This window comes from Microcebus murinus, chromosome 6 (genome assembly GCF_040939455.1).
Source record: "Microcebus murinus isolate Inina chromosome 6, M.murinus_Inina_mat1.0, whole genome shotgun sequence".
Lineage (NCBI taxonomy): Eukaryota > Metazoa > Chordata > Mammalia > Primates > Cheirogaleidae > Microcebus > Microcebus murinus.
Genome location: NC_134109.1, coordinates 9,963,009 through 9,976,484, shown reverse-complemented (window position 1 = coordinate 9,976,484; position 13,476 = coordinate 9,963,009). Strand labels below are relative to the sequence as shown.

The window sequence follows — 13,476 nt, the reverse complement described above, 5'->3', positions numbered from 1 at the left end:
AAAAGAAAAACATGACAAACAGAGCTGGGGAAGGTTATGAAGAGAAGGGCTCTCACGTATAAATACCTGATAACAAAATCGATCACAGAAGATTCCGCAAAAACTGCAAACTTGCACAAAGGCCATCATAACCTCACACAAAAAATATGCCTGCAAGGACATCTGCCCAGCAACTGCCTTTCCAGCCTTGGTGGTGGTGTCACCCTTATTACAGATCCTTGTAGCCAAGGATAATTACCTCAAGACTATTATGTAATCATCCTCATTTTTCCTTCAAAAACCTGTCTTCCTTTACCTCCCTGAATACAAACAGTTTACTATGGCACACATACTCCGCTGCAATGCCCTTTTCCTGTATAAATATCATTTACTTTTAGGGAACCTGATTGTTATTAAGATTGTCAGCAAAAAACAACTTAGGTTTTCAGGGACAAATCACCAACATTTACTTAAAGACAAACAAAAAACGTACTACAATATAAGCATGAACAAAACGTGATTTTGGAAACAATTTAATAAAGATGCTCTATTGTTAAGTACACCAGATGCTGGACTTCTGAAACAAGTTATGCTTCAGCATAACAGCATTTTCTATATATTTCTGTTCAAGATGCTTGTTCCTCTGATTTACCTGGAATCAATGAATCTGAAAAACAAAAAGATTCTTTAAGCACCTGATCCATTTTCTGTCCCACATTAGAAAATTAGCAAGCATCAATAATATTGACGGGGGTGAAAATCTGACACTAACACTCCTGGGTAGTGTCGTGAGTGCCAGGCTCAAGTTTCATACCCAACCATTACTTGAAAGACTCACTCACTGAAATTGATTTTAAATGTAAGCACTCCCAAAGTATAAAAGCTGGTCACCTCCAGCAATATTTTAAAAAGTACTTAAGGTTTTTAAAAGTGATTTGTAGCAGTACTTAAAGTGTCCAACAGAAACCACTCCATCTGCTAAACAATATCTCGACTGCCAAGCTTCTCTTACTGTTGGTGAATAGATAATGACATGGCACAGTCATCATCACCGTGGCAACAGTATCTAGGAACTATCAGAGGAAAATTGCACATGGAACCGCTGGTTCTTGAGCAGGCATGCCTCAGCTTCCTCTGGGGTATGCTTTTTCTGCAAGTCTGGTGTGCTCCAGGGTAGCACCAACCCTGTGCGGCTCCAAGACTACAGATTATGCAGCAATTCCACTGAGTCCTGCTCTCCTGGATTCATTCTTTCCACCAATATGAGCACCTACCACATTCCAAGCACTGTCCTAGGCACTGAGCATACAGCAGTGAATAATGTCTAGTGCCCGGGAGAGAAGTCAATGAACAAGCTAGTAAAACAGTAACAAGTACAACAGAGTACAGAGCAAGCAACGGGCCTAAGGAAGCTTTCTTTCTCTCCTCTGTACTCCCACACTGGTTTGTATCTGCTTCCCATTTCTCACGTTGATTCCAAGCTTTGGGCACCAGATCTCCCTGAAGATTCTGCACTGGTACAGCGCCTAGCACCCAGCACCTGCTTCGGAAACGTTTGTCACTTCTTAGTTCTCCCTTCAACAAACCTTTCCTGAGCTTTGGCCCAAAGGCTTCAGCGGGCTGGGAGGCCAAGGAGGCTCGAAACACAGAAGAAATCACACAGGCACGAGCGCTTTAGAAGATTTTAAAAGAGAAGCTGTTCTGGAGCAACAATGGCCCGCCAGAGGCCGGAGCCGCAAGGCCAGGCCAGAGCCTCAGCTCCCACGTGGACGGCGGGGCCGATGGAGGGTTCAGGAAGCCAGGCCACAGCCCCGGCGCCGGAAGTCCCAGGTAGGCCCCCGCTCCCCGCCACGACGGACTGCACTGGGCCGCGGCCCTCCGGGGTCGCCGGGGACGCTCACCTAGGCTGGCAGAGGGGCACGCCGGTTTGCCCTAGTCCCACCACCTCCCGGGATGCTGGCACCACGCGCCAGCCAGCCGGGTTGCCATGGCAATCCGACAGCCGCCGACACCGGAACCGGAACCTTCATCTGGAAGTGACCCCTTCATCTGGAAGTGACCCCTTCCCGGCGTTCCGCGAACCGGGCGAGACCCCGCCCAGCGCCTGTCTCAGGCGTCCCGGAGTATCCCAGCTGGCCCCGTCGGCTCTCGGGAGGAAAGTGGTCTTCCTCCTGGTTTTGCCTCTCGTTGCCCTGCGAGCGTAATTCTGATGGACATCCACTTTCTCCAATCAACTGACAAAACGGTTGCCGACAGCCAATTGTAAGGGGATAGGATGCAGCTCAGGCATAAGGACCACCTCCCACCTGCCGGGGCGGGACGAGCAACATGATTGGTAGAATTGAGTAATTGCGGGCTAGTTTTGTCCAATCACGGAGAGCGGTTCGGAGCCGTCCAATCAGGGCTTCCGGGGTGGGGCGGGCTGCCGTCTGGCTGGGGAGGGAGTCGGGTTGCGAGCCGAGGTCCGAGTCGATCGAGGGCTCCGGCGAGCGTTCGGGAATGAGCGGGTCCCTCGGCCGAGCGGCGGCGGCTCTGCTCCGCTGGGGGCGCGGCGCGGGCGGCGGCGGCGGCCTGTGGAGTCTGGGCGTGCGGACGGCGGGTTCGGGCGCGGCCGGCGGCGGTTCGGCGGAGCAGCTGGACGCGCTGGTGAAGAAGGACAAGGTGGTGGTCTTCCTCAAGGGGACGCCGGAGCAGCCCCAATGCGGCTTCAGCAACGCCGTGGTGCAGATCCTGCGGCTGCACGGCGTCCGCGACTACGCGGCCTACAACGTGCTGGACGACCCCGAGCTCCGACAAGGTCAGGCCTGCCGGCGGGGGTGGGGGTGGCCGGCGGAGGCCGCCGCGCCTGTCAGGGGTCCACCGGCCCGGGACCGGGAGGGTCGCTGCGCGAGGCTGCGGGGTTTCTCCGCACGGGGCCGAGGGTCAGGGGCTCGGCCGCGCCGGGCTGGGGGTTGGGGCTCTATCGATCAGGGTCTGTCTGGGGATTCCGGCGGGATCAGGCCGGGGAGCGCTATTCCGGATCAGAGTCTGGGGCGGAGATCTGAGTCGGGGTGACTTGAATGAAGTCTTGGGGGTCTGAGGCCTTGGTACTGTTGCCAGCTTGGGCGGTGGGGTAGGTCAGGGGTTCGCTGATCCTTACTTTGAGCTGACATAGGTGTTTCAGGGCGATTTTTCTTGGGCCGGGTCCGAGGAAGGTGATCGTCAGCTTCACTCCCCGCTCTGTAGGGCTGGCAAGTGGGGCAAGGAGGGAACTCATAGTAAGTACCCACTGTAAGGTAGGCACTTTTGGGGACACTTTGAGGAGATTGGAAGCAATTGGCCTGTTTCGTGGATAAGGCACTGACGCTGTTGATGTTGGGAAGAGGGCGGAGGTTGCCTTTATCTGAGGCTAGTGAGGTCAGAGGCTGGCCTCTCTTGGTTCAAGGCACAGGCTGTCAGGTACCATCCTCTGTATTGCTACAAGGAAAGGGTTGGTGCTGCAGTTGACTGGTCTTAGTCGGGAATCTAGTGCTCTTGGGGGGAAAGGGCATGACCTTTGCTTTTAGATGCTCAAGCACAGAGGTGACTGGCTGGGGCTAGGACTTGGAGAGACTTGTGGGAAGAAGCAGCAGCAATGACACCCGGGCCCAAGGCTAACTCACTACCTCAATCTTGGAGCCCAGGGGTCAGAGGCCAGGTGCTGCAGAAGGCCTGTGGCTTTTCACTGGCCCCACGCAAGGAGGAGGGAAAACCCTGGCGGCTAATTAGCATTTTTTCCAGATACCTTACATGCATCTTCCCATTTTTATCTGAGTGAGGAAAAAGGAAGGGGCCAGGCACATGGGCCTGCTCCTTAGCAAAGGTTGGTCAGGGTTGGCAGAGGAATGGGAATGTTGTACCTGTCCTTTTGGAGGGTGGGGGTGGCTTAGAGTACCCTGCATTCAAGTTAGAGCCTTTAAATGACTGAGTCCCCCACATGTCCCTAGCCTAGTACTCTTGTTTAGTCACAGTGTGCTAAAAAGAGGTGCCAGGTTCTATGTTAGAATGGACTATAATTCTAAATTTGCGATTACTAATCATAGTCATTTATTACATTGATGAGACAAGTTGGTGTTGTGGAAGAGCTTTGGGTTAGAATCCTCTTCTTTGTCCAACACAAGTCACTTAACTCCATTTTCCTTTTCCATAAAATGAGGATAATGAGATCCAACTTAGCACAGTTTTTGTGAGGAAGAAAGTACAAATGATAGAAAGTGCTTATTATCTTACCTGGTACAGAAAGCACCCAGATTAAGGGTAGCTATTTTATTATTAGCACTTTATGGCTTTCAAATATATTTTTCCCAGGTTATATCTAATCCTTAACAATTCTTGGTGATAGCTGATCCTATATTTGCTGTAGGTGATAGTTTCAGTGGGTAGAACCTAGGAGGCCTGTTAGTTGGAGGAGTAGAGAAGGCAGATTAACATTACCAGGTATATATAATATTACCATGTATTATTCTCAAGACTCTTTTGTCTTCCTAGAATTCCACCTAGGCTCTGGGTTCTATCATGTGCGGGGGATCTGTAGTCTTCATTCAGAGGCAGCTTCTCCACTTAAAAGATAAGAGTAACTGTTCTGCTATCTTTTAACTGGGACCTTGCAACATATCCGTATACATTGCCAATGTGGCGTTAGTAAAAAGTTGTGTTGTTATCTTGCTTCTTACAAAGTTTTGAGTGTCTTTGGTTTATGAATTTATGTTCTCATCTTTAGTATAACCAGAGATGGGATATATTGGAATATAGCTAATAAACTGAAAGTAGGAGCAGAAGTAAGAATGTGTGCTGATAGCATTTATATTTCTGTCTTCCAGCTTATACATCTGCCTTCTGAACTTATGTTCTTAATACAGTGAGACTGGGGCAGGGTAGAATAAGCATGTTTCCACAATGGGGATTAGTTTAGCTAGGGTACTAAGACTCTTCATCTCTTTGCTCTCTGCACCTTTGAGTTTACCAAGAGAGACTCACAGGCTGTCTGATGCTGCTTTTGTCAGCCATAGATATATCTGTGTACCTTGCCCAGGCCCTAGGTCACTGCTAGTAACAGGATCAGAGCTCCTGCAAAATTGGCCTTTCTTTTTTTTCTGATTGCAGAGAGGGCTGAGCTTTGCAAGGACCCAAGCCTGGGTCCTCAAAGTTTTGAGGACTATTTCCTAGTTTTAGGCCCTAGGTTCCCAGGAGTGTGATACAGAGAGGTTTTGAGACTGTGACCCAAGGAACAAAGGTGACTGTGAGGCAGCAATGAGCTCTGGCCTTGTTATTCTTCTCCTTTTTATCTGGAACACACACAGAAGACAGCCACAGAGATCGAGTTCCAGAAGACTGACATCATTGTTTGCTAACCCTGGTCTTTCAAAGAATATCCTTTATATTCAATTATAAATATAATTATATAACATGCTCATAGAAGAAACTTGGAAAACACTAGAAAGTATGAGGAAAATTAAAATTACCTGTAATTCCATATAAACCATTATTAACCTTTGAATCTAGTTCCTAATATTTTTTAAAACACATAATGAGACCATGCTTGTCTATACGTAGTAATTTGCCCTCCTGAGAGCAAGGGAGAGGTCTTATGCAACTGCCTGTGATGCTGTGTGTACTGCTTGCGAAAAGCAAGCTTTCAAAGTATGTTTTGATGAATAAATAAATACTTCTTTTACTTATCATCATATTGCAAAGTCTCTTCCCCGATCTTAAAAAGCATTGTAAACACTTGTAAATTTCTGCTGATTTAGATCGCCATTGTATCTCTTGCACCTGGAACAGTGTCTGATTGAATAGGCACTCAAATATTTATTGAATAGATATTCTATTGTTGAATGTTTATTAAGCATTTGAAAATATGCTCAACCTTTCCGGTATCAGGAAATCAGTTGGATAACAAATTGTGTGTGGTCAGTCTCAGTTAAGTTCATGGTGAACAGAGCCTTAAGACCCAGCTGCTTCACTCGTAGGTGTATAGTCTAGAGAGGCAGAGCTGCAGAGGAGGAGAGAAGGGAGTAGGGGCTGGAAGAGGAAGCACATCAGGCTTTGTGGGCTGCATGGTCTTTGTTGTGTCAACTCTGCTGTTAGAGCCTGAAATCAATTATGGGCAAGACATATATAAATGAACGTGGCTGAGTTCCAGTAAGACTTTATTTACAGAAACAGGAAATAGACTGGATTTGGCCTGAAGCCCATAGTTTGCCACCCTGTGGTCCAGAGAGACTGACTCCTACATATGTGTATTATTTTATATATATAAAATTTATATTTATATATACAAATAAAGGTGTTCATTTCAGCATTTGCTTGCAATAATGAGAAACTGACAAAAAGGGATCTTGATCTATTATTAATAGTAGCAGACTGAGTAAGCAAACTGAATAAACTATAGTCATATGATGGAAAACTAAATTGTGTTTAAAATGAACTATGTCTAATATATTCAGCATGGCTAAATCTCAAAAATACAATGGTTAGTCAGAAAACAATTTGCAAAAAGGTAATTCTGGCATAATGGCATTTGCGTATATACATCTAGAAGATGTAAAACAGCCCCACATACTGCAGATACATGCGCAGTGCACGTGTAGCTCATGGTCAAGAGAGACATGCAGGGCGGATACTACCTCTAGTGAGGGACTCAGGTAGCATGTGGATTTTTGTACTTCTGGAAACCTGGATGCAAATGGTGGTTCCACTACATGCTAACATTGTGACTTTGGGTAAGTCTTTTAACCTCTCTGAGCCTCAGTTTCTCATCTGTAAAGCAGGGATAATTATACCTACGTTGTGGGATTTTTGTAAAGATTAAACAAGATTAATTGTATAAAACACTTATGAGTAGGAAGCTCAGTAATCTTTAGCTCTGTAAATGGTATTTTTATTCCAGCATGGCATATTTAATTGGTATTTTTCCTGCATTCTTTCCCTATGCTTTCTCTGTTGCATATTTTTCTGGAAAAAGCATTCCTGTGAAAGGTGGGCAGTAGATGACATTGGCACAGAGAAAATGTTCACATTGCACCTGGCGCTATGCTAGGAGCTTAATTCATTTCGCCAATTATGTCTTCTTTCATCTTTATAACAAATCTGTGAGGTATAGAAGTGTTATTCCCATTTTAGAGATGAGGAAACTGAGGGTAAGAAATTAACAGGCTTATCTGAGGCTACCTCTATGGGCTAGCAAGTCAGGTCTGCTGACCCATATGCCTGTGCCTTGCCCACTCTGCCACTGTGCTTTGCTTTTCCTCTGGTGAGGGTCTACAGGTTTCCATGCTTTCAGCTCAGATGATCTCATGTAGTCCTAACGCCATTCTCTAAGTTAGGGAAGATGAAGAAAATGTGACTCCCGGAGATGATGTCACTTGCCCGAGGTCACAGAGCCTAGTAAGGAGAGACAGCGTTGGAATTAAGACTGCATCAGACTGCGAAGCTCCTGTAGTGAAATTCTTCCAGGAAAAAAAATGAAACTATGATTATGGTGCTCTTATGGTTTAGTGTCCAAACCAGGAACGAAGTCCAGTGCTCTGAAATGTGAAGGGTTTTGAAAAGTACCTTCTGAAAGTTCTAGAAATGAATTTTCAAGTACATTTTCTCTATTCTTGCTGGCTTGATACTTTGGATTATTAATCTGTTTTTTTGTGTGTGTGTGTGAAGCAGTAGATATGTATAGACTAATTTTGTAAGACACTCTCTTAATTCCCAATTCCTAGTGTTACTCTGTTTTTGCAGTTGACATTTTCTGTCCCAAATTGAATCACTGTTATATGAAATATGATTATCAGTAAAATCCATTTTGAGGTATGATTTTCTAGTTTTCAAGAGAGTTGCTTTCTGATTCTGAGTTATTTCAGGTGATATTTGTAAGAACTATCACTGTATATTGCAGTTTTTAAAAACTAGAGTGTAAGAGAAATTAACCACTGGATTCATTTTAATATTCAACTTATGAGCAATGGTCTTTTATTATTAGAAGTTTCTCAGCTGGGCGTGGGGGCTCACACTTCTAAAGTGGGAAGATCACTTGAGGCCAGGAGTTTGAGACCAGTCTGGGCAACATAGCAAGACTTTGTCTACAAAACATAAAAAAAAGTTATCTAGGCATGGTGGTATGCACCTGTAGCCCCAGCTACTCTGGAGGTTGAGGCGGGAGGATCGCTTGAGCCCAGGAGTTTGAGGCTGCAGTGAGCTGTGATTGAACCACTGCACCCCAGCCTGGACAAAAGAATGAGATCCTGCCTCCAAAAAAAAGAAAAAAGAAAAAAAAAAATGTTTCTCACTTCACTCTATAGGAAGTAATTGGATATTTCCTTAACTATTTAAACTTTAAGTCAGAGTTCCTAAAAATGGAAAATAGCATTGCTTTTAAGAAGGATGCCAAAGTTTTACCTTGACATCATCTGTTAATCTAAAAATTTAAGAAGGAGGTAAATTTATTTTGATAAACTGTCAGATAGTAGACACCTTGGATACTGTCAAGAAAATGCTGCCATTCACTCTTGAGGTGGAGTTCTTCTGAGTTCTTGAAATGTAAGTTATTAGGTAAGACGGCCCTGGGCAGAGAGGTTTGGAAGGAGTTAGTCTTACCTGCACATGTTTATGTGTGTTGAGTGCTCAGGATGTTCCAGAAACCCATCTGGTCTGAAAGCCCACGTGTTTTGGTGGTAAGTGTTCTGGTGCCCTTCTCTGATGGTCTGCCATGCCATAAAGCCTAATGAATGAGACAGGCCCAAAGCTTTGATTGAATGTGATACTGTAAAAATAATTGATGAAAAGCAATTCATTCTTTTACTCAGCAAAGATTTACTTAAAAAAAAAATTGTACCTTTTAGGATTAAACATGTGTTTTTGAGTGGCCCTCAGCTAACAAATTTATTTTCATTTTTGATGTGCTTCAAAAATCGTAGGCACCCACCCAAAGAAATCAGTAAAAACGGATTGTCATGGAAAGCTTCACACAATATATTATTAATTGAAAAAATATATGCATACAAGTGGTTCACTGGTATAAAAGGTATTTAAGAAAGTTTAGGAAAATTAAAAGCAGCTCATGTTTACTTTAAACATTTCCTTTTTTTTTTATTTTTTTTTTAATTTTTATTGAGACAGAGTCTTGCTTTGTTGCCCAGGCTAAAGTGAGTGCCGTGGTGTCAGCCTAGCTCACAGCAACCTCAAACTCCTGGGCTCAAGCGATCCTCCTGCCTCAGCTTCCCGAGTAGCTGGGACTACAGGCATGCGCCACCATGCCCAGCTAATTTTTTCTATATGTATTAGTTGGCCAGTTAATTTCTTTCTATTTATAGTGGAGACGGGGTCTCGCTCTTGTCAGGCTGGTTTCGAACTCCTGACCTCAAGCAATCCTTGGTCTCCCAGAGTGCTAGGATTACAGGCGTGAGCCACTGCGCCCAGCCTAAACATTTCTTAATTCCCATACCTTGCTCTTAGTCAACAGAAAGGCAAAAGATTTGTAACTGGCATCATGGTAAAAAGTAAGTTCTGACAGACTGCATTTAAGGATAGAGTTTGAAACTAACAGAAATCACACAACTTATATTCTAAGTAATTGTTTTTGTTTACATAGCACCTAAAATCAGAATGATGAAAAACTTGAATTCATCAGAGTATTTTAGTAGATCTAGGTATTTGGTATTATAAAGATGTTTGGTGTTTAATGGAATTTACCTGTTATTGGTGACCATCAAACCTCTCTCTGATTTTTTCACTAACATCAAGAGTGGTCTGTAACAGTGTAACCATTTGTTAATAAGTGAAGTCTGGAGGAGAAAGATAAAGCTCAAGGACTTTTTCCAGGGCTGTCATTTAGAGCAAAGTCACTGTTTTTTTAGAAGGCAGTAACTGTTAAAAGAAATACACATTATATCTTGGGACTGTTATTTTGGTACAAATCAAATTGGTAATTTTATTTGGAAAATAAATGTTTGATAATAAATGATATGATATCGGGAACAAGCTTTTGTAGTTTTAGTTTTAGTTTGTCTACATAAATATCAGCACTTGACTGATTTTTAGGCTTCTGTTTTGTTTTTGTTTTTGTTTTGAGACAGAGTCTCACTCTGTTGCCTGAGCTAAAGTACCATGGCATCAGCTTAGCCCACAGCAACCTCACATCCTGGGCTCAAGCAATCCTTCTGCCTCAGCCTCCTGAGTAGCTGGGACTACAGGCATGCGCCATCATGCCCGGGTAATTTTTTTCTGTATAGTTTTAGTTGGTCAATTAATTTGTTTCTATTTATAGTAGAGACGGGATCTCACTCTTGTTCAGGCTAGTTTCGAACTCCTGACCTTGAGCCATCTGTTCTCCTTGGCCTCCCAGAGTGCTAGGATTACAGGTGGGAGCCACTGTGCCCGGCCTGTTTTTTTGGGTTTTTGAGACAGTCTCTCACTCTGTTTTCTGGGCTAGAGTGCCGTGGTGTCAGCCTAGCTTACAGCAACCTCAAACTCATGGGCTCAGGCGATCCTCCTGCCTCAACCTTCCAAGTAGCTGGGACTACAGGCACGTGCCACCATGCCCCGCAATTTTTTTCTATTTTTTAGTAGAGACAGGGTCTCGCTGTTACTCAGGCTGGTCTTGAACTCCTGAGCTCAAATGATCTGGCCGCCTCAGCCTCCAGAGTGCTAGGATTACAGGCGTGAGCCACTGTGCCCGGCCTTTGACTGATTTTTTGTATAATAGTGTATCTTGCTTGAAGAATCTGCTGGCTTTTCTGTTTTATTTATCTTCATAATTATTTAGGCCATTTGAAAATATTAATCTATATAAATATGGAAGAATCACATATACATAACTCTAGGAATTAAATGCCGTTCTTTGACCATCTCTGTTTTTTAACATACCCAACACAGACTTTTTATTGGCCTGATGTTTTTGAAAGTACATTCGTTTCAACATGCGAGTAGGAAATAAGTGATGGAAGGGAGTGTTAAACAAGAACAATCTTTTATGTCTTAAGATTAAAAAGCCACATTGCTTTTCTATTGTTTTGTCATAACCATCATCTTGTGGCCCAGAATTGAACAGAATAGTCACATGGCTACACTGTCACAGGGCATGCCTCATCTCTTCTGTGTCCTCAAAGCCAATTTGTTTTGCACATGGGACTGATCACGTGCATACTAGTTGATTTCATATCTACTATGAGCTCTTGAGAGCAGAGCAGGTCCCACTGCAGGCCCAGGACATGGACCTTGAGGAGCCTTGGCCTGTTCTTTCGTTAGACTTGTCTGTCACTTTGGGTTGAGCCAAATCACTTGCCCCACAGAGAGCCATCAGGGGAGCTGAGTAGGATGGAGGCTGACTGTCCATAGCCACAGGACAGGGAGTTTTCTCTGAGTAAAAGTAATTATTAAGGATTAAAAAATTTAACATCTTGGGCATAAGTAACTGGTGGCGTACGCCAACCTAGATAGTCATGAGAAGCACATGGATAGGATTGCCTGATACGACAGTGAGTTAACCATGATGGATCCATGTTAAGTAGTCCATTGAGAAGTGAAGTTGGTTGTGACATTTCTTCAGGTTTTGCTTTGCTGAAAACATGACTGGCAGATGCGTGGAGAATTATGGCTTTGTGTATCTTACGTGATTTATGTTAACCAGTCTGGTTCTCTGCCATTAATCCAGTGTTGATGATGCGTCAGGGATTTTACTAAGAGCTTTACTTACCTGATTCTCACAAAAACCTTGGAAAATGAGGGTGGGAACAGAGGATGGAGTACACATGACTTGTGTGAGGTCTTAAAGTTTATAATTGTAAGACTTAAGGTTTAAGCACTGGTCTGTTTGACTCTAAAACTCAAGCTCTTAATGGCAAACACAGTGCTCTCCAAGAATCAGGGAAGCAAGGGACGGACAGTGGGTGTTCTGCTAGGAGTGGGTAAAAGTCATACTTTACCATGAAAAAGGTTCAGCTTTGACCATTGAAATAACTCTTGAATAAATGTTCTTTCCTCGTAGGAATTAAAGACTATTCCAACTGGCCCACCATCCCGCAAGTGTACCTCAACGGCGAGTTTGTGGGGGGCTGTGACATTCTTCTGCAGATGCACCAGAATGGGGACCTGGTGGAAGAACTGAAAAAGCTGGGGATCCACTCCGCCCTTTTAGATGAAAAGAAAGATCAAGACTCAAAGTGAGGGCGCCCGGGTCCTGAGCAGAAGGGGCCGTGCATGCCAGAGACTCACTGCCAGAAAAGCCTTACCCATTTTGGTTTTCACTATTGAGACAACTGCTTGCACTGATTATTCCAGTTTGTAAGCAGTTGGGTGATTTTAGTTTGTCTGGTGTTTGGTCTAAGAATATTCTATTGTGAACTTGATTGCAACCACTGCACTGTAATAATTCAATGTTGTATTATGATATTGCTGTAAACAAAATTTGTTCTTATGTTGTCATTTATTCTTTGCCTGATTCAGGAGTTGAAGTAGGAGCTTTTGAATCATTATTATTCATGACTCCTCTGCAGATGTGTCAAATCTGCAAAGAGAATATATCCCTGCAAGTTTTTGGAACTTTTTCTGTTAAAGAAAATGGTGGGCAAAGAAGAAACTGTGATAACTAGAGTGTTGTTTTTTAAAAATAAACTGCCAACACAGGGATCCCATGCATGCATGGGTTGCTAATTCTGAACATGTCTGTAAGGATTTTTAGTGACTTCGTGTGACCCCTTTTTTTTTTTTAATTAATGCTGATTCTCATGCTTTTCTATTAAATTTGCCACAAGAATTGACAGGAATCTATGCTCCACTTTCTCTAGGGAAGCCTGAGCCAGCAGTCCAGATGGAGGCATGTGTGGCTGGAGGGAAGTGGAGGCGGGCTGGTGGGGAAGTTGGAGGTGTGGATGAGTCCAGAAGAGCAGCTCTTCCTGCCTATCTTTGTTTTGTGCTTTGTTGTTTGTTTGTTTTTCTTTTTAAATGAAGAGGGGGTGAGGAGGGGCGTTCAATTTCTTTTTCTTTTTCTTTTTTTTTTTTTGAGCAGGGTCTCACTCTGTTGCCCTGGGGAGAGTGGCAGTAGTGTCATCATAGCTCACTGCGGCCTCAAACTCCTGTGCTCAAGCGATCCTCCTGCCTCAGCCTCCCGAGTAGCCGGGACTACAGGCATGCGCCACCACGCCTGGCTAGCTGCCTATGTTTGGATCCTTGTGCTTGGCAAGCTGTGCTACAGTTAGATAGGGAGAAGCTATCAACAGTCCACTAAGATATGGGATTTAATGAGTATTTTATTTCTTAAAAAATGGAGCCTTCCTAAAAAAGGAACTAATTGGAATTATGACAGAGGTTCTTCCAATATTTGGTGTCTTTATGAGACCTTTCCTGCGTGTTTTCATCCTGAGACTGGGGCGTGGTGGAGCCGGGAGAGCTATACAGTGGCTCCTGGGAAGGAAGCCCATCCTAGCACGGTGGCTCCTGGCAGCGTTCATTCATCTCTAGGGACTTAAAGAGAGCATCTGTTTAGAAGGGTGT

General features: G+C 44.1%; 1 protein-coding gene, 1 long non-coding RNA gene and 1 other non-coding gene across 3 annotated transcripts; 1 reads left to right on the top strand and 2 right to left on the bottom strand.

Annotated features, from left to right (window-relative positions):
• Positions 1–496: 496 nt before the first annotated feature.
• On the bottom strand, positions 497–2,285 carry LOC105885797 (uncharacterized). Its single transcript, XR_001160818.3, has 2 exons — positions 1,881–2,285; positions 497–646 (listed from the first exon to the last, which is right to left on the bottom strand). It is a non-coding gene; the product is annotated as an uncharacterized LOC105885797 (long non-coding RNA).
• On the bottom strand, positions 913–1,189 carry LOC142871759 (small Cajal body-specific RNA 13). Its single transcript, XR_012919954.1, has one exon.
• A 90-nt stretch (positions 2,286–2,375) lies between the features above and the next one.
• On the top strand, positions 2,376–12,643 carry GLRX5 (glutaredoxin 5). Its single transcript, XM_012791039.2, has 2 exons — positions 2,376–2,776; positions 11,972–12,643. The coding sequence occupies exons 1-2, from the start codon at positions 2,479–2,481 to the stop codon at positions 12,148–12,150; spliced, it is 477 nt and encodes a 158-aa protein (XP_012646493.1). The 5' UTR covers positions 2,376–2,478; the 3' UTR covers positions 12,151–12,643.
• The last annotated feature ends 833 nt before the right edge of the window (positions 12,644–13,476 follow it).

Coding starts and splice junctions, on each gene's coding strand:
- GLRX5 (XM_012791039.2), top strand. CDS start 2,479: ATGAGCGGGTCCCTCGGCCGAGCGGCGGCGGCTCTGCTCCGCTGGGGG. Junction 2,777..11,971: donor CGACCCCGAGCTCCGACAAG/GTCAGGCCTGCC, acceptor CTTTCCTCGTAG/GAATTAAAGACTATTCCAAC.